This window comes from Eptesicus fuscus, chromosome 6, assembly GCF_027574615.1.
Source record: "Eptesicus fuscus isolate TK198812 chromosome 6, DD_ASM_mEF_20220401, whole genome shotgun sequence".
NCBI lineage: Eukaryota > Metazoa > Chordata > Mammalia > Chiroptera > Vespertilionidae > Eptesicus > Eptesicus fuscus.
Window position 1 is genome coordinate 102202117 of NC_072478.1, and position 13549 is coordinate 102215665.

General features: G+C 50.5%; 1 protein-coding gene and 1 non-coding gene across 3 annotated transcripts in view; both read left to right on the top strand.

Annotated features, from left to right (window-relative positions):
- The window catches only part of KCNIP1 (potassium voltage-gated channel interacting protein 1), a 258657-nt gene that overhangs the window by 230335 nt on the left and 14773 nt on the right, over window positions 1-13549 (top strand). Inside the window, exon 2 of one of the 2 annotated variants that reach the window (XM_054718136.1) lies at window positions 12777-12809. The exons of the other annotated variant lie outside the window; for it this stretch is intronic. Within the exon in view, the coding sequence (XP_054574111.1) occupies window positions 12777-12809 (33 nt within the window). The remainder of the gene's footprint in view (window positions 1-12776; window positions 12810-13549) is intronic. 2 annotated transcript variants of the gene reach the window in all.
- On the top strand, window positions 3349-3455 carry LOC114233776 (U6 spliceosomal RNA). Its single transcript, XR_003619929.2, has one exon. It is a non-coding gene; the product is annotated as a U6 spliceosomal RNA (small nuclear RNA).

A 13549-nucleotide genomic window follows, 5' to 3' on the forward strand; every position in this document is an offset into this window, starting at 1 on the left:
TGCACAGTCCCCTCCAGGGATTGAGCCTGCAACCTGGGCATGTGCCCTGACCGGGAATCAAACCAGTGACCTCTTGGGGCATGGGTCAACACTCAACCACGAGCAGGGAAGACTCTCCTTCCTTCTAACTCAAATCAGATTCTTGCTGGGTTTTCTTCCCCACACCACCCCCACTCTTCCCTCACAGCACTTAAGACCGTCATAATTGCATATTCATGTATGTGATTATATGTTTAACGTGCCAGTCCTGCTGAGCTGAGCACCTGCCTGACTTCTCTGTGACCACGTTGCTGGCACTTAGAATAGTACCTGGCACCGAATAAGAGCTCAGCGCCTATTGGTTAAATGAGTGATTGAACTTGCCACAGCCTCGAGGAGCCCCTGGTCAGGGGGACAGAAAAACCTCTCTGTGTCGACCATACCCTGTGCCGATGCTGCCTGGGGCAGACAGGAGAGCGTCCGTGTCTGAGGAAGTGGCCCTCGAGGTGACGTTTTATGGGGGCTGCACAAGCCCAGCAGAGTCCACTCACACTGTCGTCTAAGCAGTGCCCCCTGGAGGTGTGCCATGCAAGGGGATCGATCTGAAGGAGGCCCGGGAAGGAACCCAGCAGACAGGGAAGGAAATCAGGCAGCGGGTAGAGGCAGGAGCCCGTGCAAAGGCATGGAAGCATCATCAGGAAGTCGTGTTGGCGGAACAGCAAGCACTGGAGAGAGTGAGCGTGGGCAGCAGGGGGACAGCGGGTAGGAGAGAGACCATGTTTATCTAAACCTGAAAGCTAAGCAGGGCGCAGATCATGAAAGGCCTGGCCGGCCTCATTACGGAGCGTGGCCTTTCTCCTGCAGGCAGTGGGGAGCCGCCGAAGGCTTTAAAGCAAGGGGCACGTTCAGATGCACTTCCTTTGAACCTTGTTTTCTCCTTCCCCAGAGCCTCTGCACAGGAGGGTCCTGCGAAGCTCCATCTCATCTTCCCTCCCACTTAGAATGTCACACACACACACACACACACACACACACACACACACACACACACTTCCTTCCCGTCTAGTAAGCTCCCACCCCTTCAGATCTCAGGCCGCCATCACTCCCCCAGGGAAGCCTTCCCTGACGGCCCACACTACACCCCCTCCCAAGCCCCCTGCCACTCCCTCCCGTAGCACCCAATAGCGCCCCCTTGCAGCGCGTCTCACAGTGACAATTTACACGTGTGTGTGTGTGTGTGTGTGTGTGTGTGTGTGTGGTTCTTAGGTGAAGTCCCTCTCGCACCAAACTGTGACTTCACTGGGGACAAGAACCACCCCTGTCCTTGCTCACCACCGCAGTCCCACTGCCGCCCCCCGTGCCTGGCACGGACTAGGCACTCCATGGTGCTGTGCCCTCGGGATGGCTGTTTGACAAAGGCCCTTCTGCCTGTTCCTGCGGAGAACCCGCTGGGAGGGCTGAGCCCACAGGCCGGAGCTTTGCTGTAGATGGTGTAGTGGCGGTGGGTGGGGTTGGGGAGGGGGAGGGAGGTGCTGATTGATCCCAGGGATGATCACGCCCAACACCCCAGCGAGGACATGCCAAAGGAGGCATTTTGGCCCCACATCTGTCTGACTGCAGAACCAAAGTCTAGTGACTGTATTTGCTTATTTTCTGTATTCGTGATGCTCCTGCATTTGGGGCCTTGATCCTGGAGAGACGGCCCCTCCCAGAGCCGCTGTTCCTGGGACTAGCCAGTGACTCCCCTGCAAGTGTGCCTTCGCTAGGCAAACCAGCAATCCGGCCCTCCCCCAGCCACCTCCTTTACCTAACTGGCACCCACCAGGCCAACGTTCCCTCTGCCCTAAGTCACCGCAGGGCCAGGTACTGGACAGCTAGGCAGCCCCGCCCCCAGCTCTGAGGCTGCCAAAATTCTTCAAACTCTCTCATCCTAAGCTTACTCAGCATACCTGAGCCACCTCACCAGTTCCTTCCCAGGAAATCCCCAATAACAGCTGTGGGCCGTGTTCCCTCCCGACCCCCTGCCCCCTGACCAGCCCTGGTGCTTCCCCGCGTGGCCCTGCGTGGCGTGCGTGCTGCCTGTTTTTAGGGACCTGTGAGTGTAAACTGCTTTATCCATGACAGTCATTCCCATGCCTTACTGTACCTGATCCACACAAACCCTGGGCGCAAGGGTTAACACACAGACCCTTTCATGTACCCAGGTGTCCCAGGGTCCCGACTCCTAGAGGCTGTGACTGTGCACTGAATGTCCTTCCGATCCTCCTGGCTCCCCACTGGCATCTCAGGGGCATCGGGGATGTTTGCCGATAATGAGAAGGAGGCGCTGGGGAGCCCTCTCCTCCCGGGAATCTGCCTGAGCCCCTCGTCAGGCCCAGGCACAGAGCTTCCTGCAATGGCCTCGGGACCAACCAGCTTTACAAATTATCAACATCTCCCCATTAGCCGTTGCAATATTAAATTGTGTGACTGGAAATGAATGAATAATCCCACGGGCAAGTGAGGGAGCCCAAGCAGCGGGGATTTAATAACAAGTCCTGCCCTCTCTCCAAGCGGAAGGTCTCCCTAATTAAATATTAAAGATCTAGCTGCACAGCTACAGCAAAAAAAAAAAAAAAAAAAAAAAAAATTTGCTTTTTCAGCAGCGGAGCTCTGGGACACTTCCTCAGAAGACCCAGGTGCCATGGAAGTGTCCCCTTGGGGACCCAAATGCAGGAGCATGGGCCAGCACGTGCCAGCACTGTGGGGTGCCAGGCACAGGTCTCACATGCCTTGTCACACTTGGTCCTCACAGGACCAGGGCACATGGGTAGGATCGCATCCAAGTGGCACAGTTGGAATTTTCACCCAGTTCGATGTGGTTATAAAGTTCACACACGTGATGTGCCGTTAAGAACACCGGTTGTGTCGTCACACAGACCTGGATTCGAGTCCCAGGTCCGCCGTGTCAAACTGTGCAGACTTGGGCAGGTCACCGTACCCCTGTAAGTCGCAGGTCCTTTGTCTTTAAGAGGGTAGCGGTGTGGAGCTCACAGGTTACGGGGAGGGTTACGGGAGATAATGCACATGAAACTCTAGATGCAGGCGTGGAAATGCTTCTGAAACGTCAGCTGCTGTTGTGGTCAATGGAACACACACACACACACACACACACACACACACACACACACCCGCCCCCAGTGTCTCAGAAATGCCTCTTCCAGAATGGAGAGCATCAACCTACCGCCTCTCACCAGCTGTGTCTTTCTTTTTTTCCTCTTCTTTCCAGGTTCAGGACAAGTTAGGTGGGGGCTATTAGCATCTATTCAGCGGATACTGCATGCCAGTTACACCTCCACTCATCAGCTCACTTAAGTCTCAAAAGAATGTGTGCTCGCTTCGGCAGCACCTATACTAAAATCGGAACGATGCAGAGAAGACTAGCATGGCCCCTGCACAAGGATGACACGCAATTTCGTGAAGCGTTCCATATTAAAAAAAAAGAATGTAACAGCCATTCAAAATTCAAACTCTCAGAGATAATCACTGCTAAGATTTCTATGTATGATATTCTAGAGTTAGATCGATAAATAGATAGATAGGTAGATAGATAGATAGATATTTCTTATTTTACCAAACCTGCTTTTCTCCTCATCTAGGAATATTTCTGAGGAATAATTTGAAATGTATATAGGGTTACATTTCACATCCCTAACCCTGGTCCCACTGCGTCCTACCTTCCTAGATTCTGCTAATTATCACACTTATTTTACATATTTAATCTCTCCCTTTTAATTATGACTATCAGGGCCTAGTTCTCCCTGCAGGGTCAGGGGCCAACTAAAATAAGAATAAAGGAGGAAGTTCCTGATTCGCTAGAAGAAGTCTTCCTAGGAGCCTTTCTCCAGCCTCTGGTATTCCTGACGCCATACAGGCAGGCCTCCGGCCTTAAGCTGCGGGCGCCGCCCCTGGCCCCCTTGTGTACAATAGTGCCTCCCGTGACCGCGTCTCTCTGGCGTTGTAACTTGCTTTATTTTCATCCACAGCGCACAGCACCACCTCTGATCCCCGCTCTCCACCACCCAGGGCCTAGAGGAGTCGCTGGCACTTCGTAGCTACTCAGTAATTGTTTGTCGAGTGAGTGAATGGCGTTGTGAGAACAACTCTGAATTGGCAGAGGGACTGACTTGAGTTTAATCCTGCTCTGCCAGGAACCCGGTGTGCGACCTTGGACAAGTCAGCCACGTCTGTGATGTTAGAGGACAGGACAAAAGCATCTCTCTGTAATTCGTGTGCTCCGTGACGTCTACAGCTTTGTCACCTGGTGAAGGTTGCTTTCGTGCTCAGAAAAGGGAAACAAAATTGGGAATGCTAAATGGGCAGCAGGCAGCTTGAGGCAGGGGAGGCAGGGACCCCTAAAACTATTGGGCGTCTCCCTTTCTGCCACCTAAGACTGGGCCTGCAAATTCTCAGGCGCTGAAAACGTGAAAAGCGTGGACAGAGGAAGCTGGTCCCCGACTTGCTGGGACAGAGAACCACAAAGACACATGAGTGGGTCCCTGAGGGACCCACAGGGTGATCCCTGATGTCAGAAAGCATCTGACTGTCAGTCAGAGGACGAGGTTAGTCTTTGCTCTTCTGTTCGCTGGATTTGTGACCTCAGGGATAGCTCATAAGATCTCTGATTCCATCTCTCCTAACAAAACAATCTATCCCAGTGGTCGGCAAACTCATTAGTCAACAGAGCCAAATATCAACAGGACAACGAATTGAAATTTCTTTTGAGAGCCAAATTTTTTAAACTTAAACTTCTTCTAACGCCACTTCTTCAAAATAGACTCGCCCAGGCCGTGGTATTTTGTGGAAGAGCCACACTCAAGGGGCCAAAGAGCCGCATGTGGCTCGCGAGCCGCTGTTTGCCGACCACTGGCCTATCCCATTCTTAACGTGTGATGTTAGCAGCACAGAAGCAAACATCTGGCACAGCCCGAATCGGTAGAGGCCCTCTCTAATCACAGGACGCCCTTTTTTCTCCATGTTGCCCAGGATCCAAAACATGAAATTCTGTCACACTGTCAGATTAGTCACTGGACACACAAACGTCACCTGGAAAAACGTGGTATGGAGTGGGAGAGAGGGCTGTTAAACAGGGATTGCAGACTCAGGCGGGTCATATAGATTAGTGATGATGGACAACAACTGTCCATGGGTCTTCGTGTGGAGAGTAATAGGGAGTAGTGGGGACTGCGGTTTACTAGAGAGCACGTGCCTGTCTAAAGCGAGCCACCGCTCCTCAGCTCCAGCCAGCTGCTGCCGCGTGATAATGCAGGCCTGCACAGCTATTGCTTCAGATTCTAAAGAGAAGCTAAAAGTCATCTTTTATGTGAAATAAGTGTTGACAAAACTCACAGTTAAAAGAAGTGAGACAACAGCTGTTCCCTGAGGGCTGCCAGACGAGGATTTCCGAACTAAGCTGTCCAACGACGGAATTAGCTGCTAATTAGCCAAATACTTTCCAGATATCCTCTTGGCTGCGGTCTCGAGGCTCTTCGTGTATTTCCTAATTAGCTCCTTGTAGCTCTACACACTCTTAGCAAACAATGAGCACTTACTAAGCACCTACTAAGTGCAAAGCGGACACTGGACATCACGTGGGGGGGCGACATACCAAAAATAAAAATCAACCAAGCAGGAACAAGGCACCGTCTCCCCACCCCGCCCCACCCCACCCCCCCACCCCACTCCACTCCTGTAAATGAAAGCTCCAACCCCCCAAGGTAGATGGGGTATCTGCCGGTGATTATTGAAGATGCTAAGTGCTTCTGGAGTTTGGACCAAAAGAGAGCTTTCTGCATGGCATTCTGTGAGAGCTGCCAGAGGAGATGGCTCTTAAGCCAGGCTTAGAGAGCGGCTGGGGTTGGGGTCAGCTGATCCCACGCTCTGGCAGAGACAGGGGTCCAGACACCAGCAGAAAACCACGCTGGGCAATTGAGGGGAACTGTGCGAGAAAGGTAAACGAGGCCCCAGAGGGGACCCTTCAATGCCCGCTGGGGAGTCCGGGCCTTTGTCCTGAAGATGCCTCAGCAGGGAGGTGGTGGTTTGTAGAGGGGCAAATTGATGGAGGGGCACCCCTGTCCTCCTGCTTGCGCCAGAGTGAGGTGTCTGGGCTCGGGCCCCAGGCTTCCTCCGGGTCTGACTCCCACCTCTTGTTTCTTTCCCACCAAACAGAGCAGACAGCCGCAGACAGAGCTTCCCCAGACCGCCCACGCAGGCTGCTTCCTCGGGGGTGGAGGATGCCTTCATGGAACGATCTGGGCCTTGAAACAATTCCAAGAGGCGGCAGGCCTTTTAAGTAGGCAGTATTTCCTTTTTTTTTTTTTTAATGATGGTTTCATTTTCCATTTTTATTGGCCCTTCACTGATTGCTCCCGGGCTCTCTGACTGGCTGTGAGCTGCGCTGACATTTATAGAAATCAATACATTAATAAATCACGAAGTTCATAATGTCTGATTTGCTTCTAAATGAGACAGAACTATTATCACCATAAAGTTGCACATAAAATAGGCCCAATTGTGATGTATTGTGTAGTCTCATCAAAGGCATTGGAGTGAGTAACCTTTCCCCAAAAGAAGGAAGCAATCAGGGCTGAATAACTTCATTAATAATTCAAGGTGTGTCTGCCCAGGCTTCATTTGTTCAGCGCACAGTTAAGAGGCTGCCGAGCGAGTCCTGGAGATGACACCTCGCCACCTCCTCCCTGCCTCTGAGACACCCGCTCTCCCACCAACTGGCTGCAGGCCTGGCGCTGGGCTGTTAGGCACCAGTTGGGGGTGATGTCCCACTTCCTTCTCCAGCTAAGAAATGGACCAAAGCGATCCACACGCTGACTGCCTGGATTATTGAGCGCAGAGGACTGGAGCCGTGCAGTAACTCGGGGAGAAGAGGCAGGGCATTTTCTCAAGGACCGTCCGTGGTGACCCTCTGTGGTTACGCCCACGCGCTCATGCTCCAGGCCGTGTTTCTGGTGTCCCCCACCCACGGTGCTCTGCGCTGTTCCACGGCACCTGCGGACCGAGGTGCTCGGTGCTCTTGCATCCAGAGTCTTGTGTTTGCTCGTGTCCGCTGCAGTTGATAGAGATTGGCAATGCTCACGTAAGTCACTTCATGTCCAACTGAACTGGCAATTGGGTGACTCGGACAGAGTGAATCCCAGAACGAGAAAACCTTCCTGTATTAAAGAGAAGCACGTTTCATTACCTAGGTCCATCAGAAAAGGCATAATCTTGGCCTAGAAACTAGCTAACAGATGTGAATATTGGATTCTACGGTGGAGAATGACCCTTGAAAATCATAGTCATAGTATGTGTCCTAACATTTTTTGGAGTACCTACTATGTGCCTAGAGCACTTGACATGCCTCATTTAGATTGAAGGAGGGCATGATTAGTCTAATAACCATATCTCTCCTAGGGACAGTGAGATGATTAGATCAATTGTGAAATTATTACCATGCTCTCTGCACTCCCCCACATAGGCACTCAATCCAAGGGTACGTTAGTACTGAATTCCAGCCAACGCTCACCTGGCCAATCTCCAGTATCTCCCCGCCTGTGATTATTATGTACTAGAGGCCAGGTGCACAAATTCGTGCATGGGTGGGTGGTGATTGGGGCCATTGGGGCTGGCCGGCGAGGGGGAGGGACCGCGGTCACTTAAGCTTTTATATATTCTAGTATAGATGGTGTACAGAAGTTTCTTTTCACACTAACAACAAAGAAAGGGTTTATTTGGTTGGGTGTCAGGGGCTGAACCACCTCTATGAAGTTGGTTTAAGGACCCTGAGCATGAGGATTTGGGAGTGTGGAACATGTTCCCACTCTCCTAAGACAGCAGGAGTGTGTGAGGGAGCCCGGTCAGGATGGGGGTCATGCACTCCCCTCCCCAAATCCGTATCCAGCGACTTCATGCTGATCCTGAACTAGGCCCTGGTGAGACTATTCATATCAGGGGATTAGAAAATGCTGTCAATCAGGCTCTCCTACCCCCACTCTCCCCAGTCCCAAGAGCCAGTGTTCAGGCCCTTCACAGCCCACCAACCCGAGCCCTCAGTAGAGTTACCACCACCTGGCAAGTCATGAAGCTAGCTGGGCTGAAAGACAGGCGTGCACACCTTAGCCTGACCTTGGTCTTGTGAGTTTCCATGGATGAGAAAACTCTAAGCCAGCCTGAGACAAGTCCTAGTCACGTGGCAATTTTACTTTTCCTTTGAGAAATCCCTTCGAGCGCTCTCTGCATCTTCATGTTTCCATCTTAACACTGCAAGTGCCCTTGTCCCTGGACACTACCCCTCCCACCCCCATTTGCGATGAATTGTCATTTTTTGCTTCCCATTCAAAAGGAGCAACAAAATCCCACCCATGTAATCCTGTTATTTCCTGCCGAAATCTTCCAGACCCACATGCCCTCTGTCCCCAACACGACGACCGCGCCCATTAACTGGCCAGCGGCGTGTGCTGGAACTTCAGGGCAGTGTCCAACTGAGACCAACGTTAGTACTGAATTCCCCACTGCGGCCTGAATGCTGTGGTGGCAGGATTTGGGCCTCATTTGACGAATTGCCCGCTGGAGCTGGGGTCCCTGCCAGAGCTGCCTCAGTAAATCGTCAGAAGTGTCATCCAAACCAAGAGGTCCGTCACCTGAAACGTTGCCTAGAGATTTCTGCCGTGAACCTGACCTTTCTGTTTTGCAGTCTGGCCAGGGTCTTAGCTGGACTAAAGCATTGCGTTGGAGGTGAGGGGACACATGGGTCCCTCATGTAGTGGCCTTGCTCCTCCTCCTCCTCCTCCTGCAACAACACGTGGGGCTCCTTCTCTCTGCCGGCCCTGGCGTTTGCATGCCTCACTTCTTGGCCAGGAGTGTCTGTGTTCTCAGCCTTGGTGGAAAATGTGTGACTGTTACACTGTGGCACAGCCAACTGAATTGTGATTGCTGTCGCAATCTGGTTAGTGACTTTGTGGGCTTTTCATAACTTCATTACATTTCCGTCACTACCCTCCCAAGAAGTGGCAAGGTGCATTCAACATCCCTTCCCACACACCCTCACGTGGGGAGAACGGTCAAAGGACTGAAATTCACTGTGTATGGAAAATTTTCAAGTTATTTGACCTTGAAAACCTCCCATCTGATGGAAGTAGCAGTACTCACAGATTTTTTTTTTTTTGGTAGGACTTTTTTTTTTTTTTTTTTTAGAGCATTTTGAAGACTGAGGTGTGAATGAATGAGGAATGTATAAATTTAGTTTTGCTTAGAAGAGGCAGGAGGGTTTAAAGATAAAGAGAACAAACGCTTGGAGCAAAAATGAGTTGAGTTTTATTGAACCAAGAAGACTAAAAAAAAAAAAAATTGTCTGGAACACTGAGAAAATCTTTATCAAGGCTCGGCTCAGCACTCCTGGGACTGGTTGTTAGTTTATAACATTCAGAGCTGAGAAGCCATGTGTGCTGTGTGGGCCGTAGGAGCCTCCACCTCCAGGTTACCCTTCCGGACCAGAATTCCTTTCCGTCTCTGCTCCACATAGGCACCAACAAGGATCTTCGCCCCCAATTATATTACGGTATCAGAAAGATGGTGCTAAACACTTCCAGAACAAACCAATCAACCATCTTTTTAAAAAATATATACTTCATTGATTTTTTTACAGAGAGGAAGGGAGAGGGATAGAGAGTTAGAAACATCGATGAGAGAGAAACATCGATCAGCTGCCTCCTGCACACCCCCTACTGGGGATGTGCCCGCAACCAAGGTACATGCCCTTGACCGGAATCGAACCTGGGACCCGACGCTTTATTCACTGAGCCAAACCGGTTAGGGCTAATCAACCATCGTTAAGGGGAGAGCAAAGGTGACATTTTTCAGATGCCAGCTTGCCGTCACTGATGTCGTCTCCATGTAAGCAACATGGCTTAGGCAACACTGAAAAGGAACCACTGGAGACACTAGAAACATGGTGTCACCAGGAAGCACAGCACTCAGTTGCATGCACTCGCTCACCTAAGTTATTTGTAGCTCAAGTATCACATGACCTTTTGAACTCCCTTCCAGGTAGAGTTTCCGTAGCATCCCACCGTTTCGATAGGCCCTATTTTCATGATCATCTAGTTCAAAACACATTCTAATTTCCACGAGCTTTCTTTTTGGATACATGGGTAACTTAGGAATTCGAACCACGCTGCTTGATTTCCAAACATTCTGAGATTTCCTCATTTTCCTGTTGTTCTTTCTTTTTTAAATATATTTTTATCCATTTTAGAGAGAGGAGAAGGGAGAGGGAGAGAGAGAAGCATAGATGTGAGAGGGAAACATTGATTGGTTGCCTCCTGCACACACCCCAACGTGGGATCCAAATACACACCCTGGGATGTGGGTGTCTGGGAATCGCACCTCAGCCTTTAGGTGCAGGGGAGGATGCTCAGCCAGCTGAGCCACGCCAGCCAGGGCTCTTCTTGCTCTTGATTTCTTGTTTAATTCCGCTCCGGACAGAAAGCACCCTGAGCAATTCTTTGCACTTTGTCGAGGTTGGCTTTCTGACCGGGGAGGGGTCAGTTGCGGTAAATGTTCTATGTGCTCTTGAAAAGGACGCGCGGCATCCTGTGATTGAGCCCGATGTGTGTCAATGAGGCCGCGTTTGTTAACTGCGTTGCTCATATCTCCTGTCCCTTCCTGATTTTGTTTGTTTGTTTTATCAGTTGTTGGAGAGGTGCTTTTAAATCTCCACTTATGGTTGTGAATTTGCTATTTCTCATTTTAGTTTTGTCAGCCCTTATGTGTATTTTGAAGCTGCATTATTCGTGCACACTAATTTAGAATCGTTACATCTTACGGAAGCTCTCTCTTCCTCTCTAGCAAAGCGTCTTGCCTGAAAGCCTCTGATGCCTGGTGTTACAGTAGCCACGCAGGCTTTTTTGGATTTGGGTTCGCATCCCGTATCCTCTCCCATCCTTTCACTTTGGCCTTTCCTGTGCCCTTATGCTTGCCAGTAGCACCTAGTTAGGGTTTGGCTTTTACTGGGAGATTGCTCTCTTGTATTGAAGGTTTTCCATTTGCCTTGGCGAGCCTGCGGAAAACCCTGTTTGGCTCTGCAACCTTTTGGCTTTGGCCTAGTTTCTCTTGACCCGTCCGTTAAGAATTAGCAAATGCCTAGGGAAGAAGCAGCCTGGGCGGTCAGGCCCATTGCTCTGTGGCCCCTCCAGGCTTGGCCCCTCAGTTCCTGAATGTCTCAATAGCACTGCCCAATTTTTATTTTCCCAGACTGCTGCAGGTCGTGCCCACATCCTTACGTCTGAGTTGGTAATCCCCGGTCCATGTGCGTACCAGTCTGTGAGAACTCCGTATGAACAGACAGGATGTCCTTCCTCTCTCCCTGGCATGCCAGAGAAGGCCAACCCAAATGAAAATGCTACTGACGCGTTTTTAGGGCAGTGAATCTGTTCTGCAGGATACGGGGCATTATACTTTTGTCAAGACCCACAGAGTGAACGCTAATGTAAACTATGGACTTCAGTTAAAAATAATCTACTAATCTTGTTTCGTCAGTGGTAGCAAATATGTCTGACCAAAGCAAGATGTTAATAATAGGGGACACTGTGAGGCTGGGTGTGTGGGAACATTTTCTGTAAACCTAAAACTGCTCTCAAAAGAAAGTCCATTAGGAAACAATAAATAAATGCAAGTGCTACTTATTCCGAGTGAGAAAAGAGGGCAACTAAGTCCAGCAAAATAAGTCTCTCCTAGGAAATTCAGGTCGGCAGACAAGAGCAGAAACACTTACCCCCGGATGCCCACCTACAGCACCACTGTTGAGGCAGCAGGAAACGAAGCCCCTCCTGTGGGGGTGGTAGGTGGGAGTGATTAAAACACACTGAGGGTGGTGACTGGGCTGCCTTCCACACTCTTGTTCGGGGTACCGGAAAGACAAGAGGAAGTTCAAGTAATTGCCTACAGAGGAAAACCAGGCTGACTCCCAAATAGACTCCCCGTGGGGGAGCAGCAAGTAGAGCCCTTGTGTCCCACGCTCTGGGACCTGGGCCCCCCCCCCCTCCCACTTCACGCTGCCATGAGGATTTTCTAGGGCTGATGTTTCGTCTTGTTACGGGAAATCCGCCTCCACTCTGCTCACATGTCCTAATGTGCTCACTGGGTTTTTAAAGGGCCCTTTCCCTTTTCTGCATCTTTGTTACTTTATCAGCCTGAGAAGGGACGAGATCTGTAGATTGTAAGCTCCATGAGAGCAGGGGACAGAGTTATTTCATTCACTGATAATATAGGGTGGGGCAACTGTAAACCTACTTTTGCCCCACCCTGCGTGTATAGTAGATACTTCATTGATGGTTGTTAAAGAATCGGCTTCAAATCACCAAGTAGCGGAGAGGGGCAACGGGGCCTCCATGGTGGAGGGCATCTCTGAGCCACTCTTCAAGCAAACGCGCAGGTATTTCCGAGGCCCATCCACATCCGTGCATCCTCTGCCCATGCCATCCCATCTCTCTTCCGGCTGCATGGCTGCATGGCTGCGGGCATGCTCAGTGAGCCCCCTGCTGGGAGCCGTGGGCACTGCAAGCTGACCCATCGCTCTTGCCTGTTCTCACGGTGGGGAAAGGGTCAGGGAGAGGTCAGCCCAGCTCCGCTGCATCACCTCTTCGCCCAGGTCGAGCTGGACGGTGACCTGGACTCCCTCAGAGCAGACTCTCCCTGAAAAATAAGAGTGTGTCTTGCTTTTGTGATGAATGGATTTGGTAAAATGTTTTCTTACTTTTTCCTAGACATCGCCTGGTGGTATTACCAGTATCAGAGAGGTAAAAGAGTTTAAACTAACTTGACTCCTTGGTCACATTACTTTCAGAGGAAGAGCTGTGTAACCGAGTATTCAGATTTGGTCCTAAGTCTCCTCGCTCACCAACTCCCTGTGCCCCGTGCTCACAAACCCCACCTGCACGGACACCGTTGGAAACGTCCTTTTAGAGACAAGTTATGAGGGAAGCTCTGCTCCCGAAGCATCGGATATGTTTTCCTCTCCTGGGCAATAAAATATATATAAGAGCTCAGCGCCAATTTGTGGCTCCAGTGTAGTAACTGCGTAGAACAAATGACCTGGATTTCTGTGTTCTCTTTGTCCCTGTGGTCTTGACCTCCTAATCGAATCCACATTTTCTGAGGCTGTTTCCCTTATTACTTTACCTCTCCTTATTGTATTATATGTATTTCATATAATTGCTTCAATCCCTTTGTGAAACAAAGCGGAATGTGGTAAGCAAATAGTGAGGGAGAGAGGAGGTTAGGTAGACAGAGTGGGGTGAGGTAGGAGAAAGGTAGGCAGGTGTGAGGGTGTGTACCACAGATCAGGAGCCAAAATCTGAAATGCCTCCGGGGACCAGGAAGGCGGCATAGCTGATGTAAGTGAGCCAGAAGGGACGGAGGGAGCCCTGGAGGGCCAGCCACTGCTCAGCTCCAGTAAACGATTGCCTTGTGACAACTCGAGACCGAGTCTTCAGATAATCCCATTTCCCAAGGAAAATCAGAAACCCAAATGTGTACA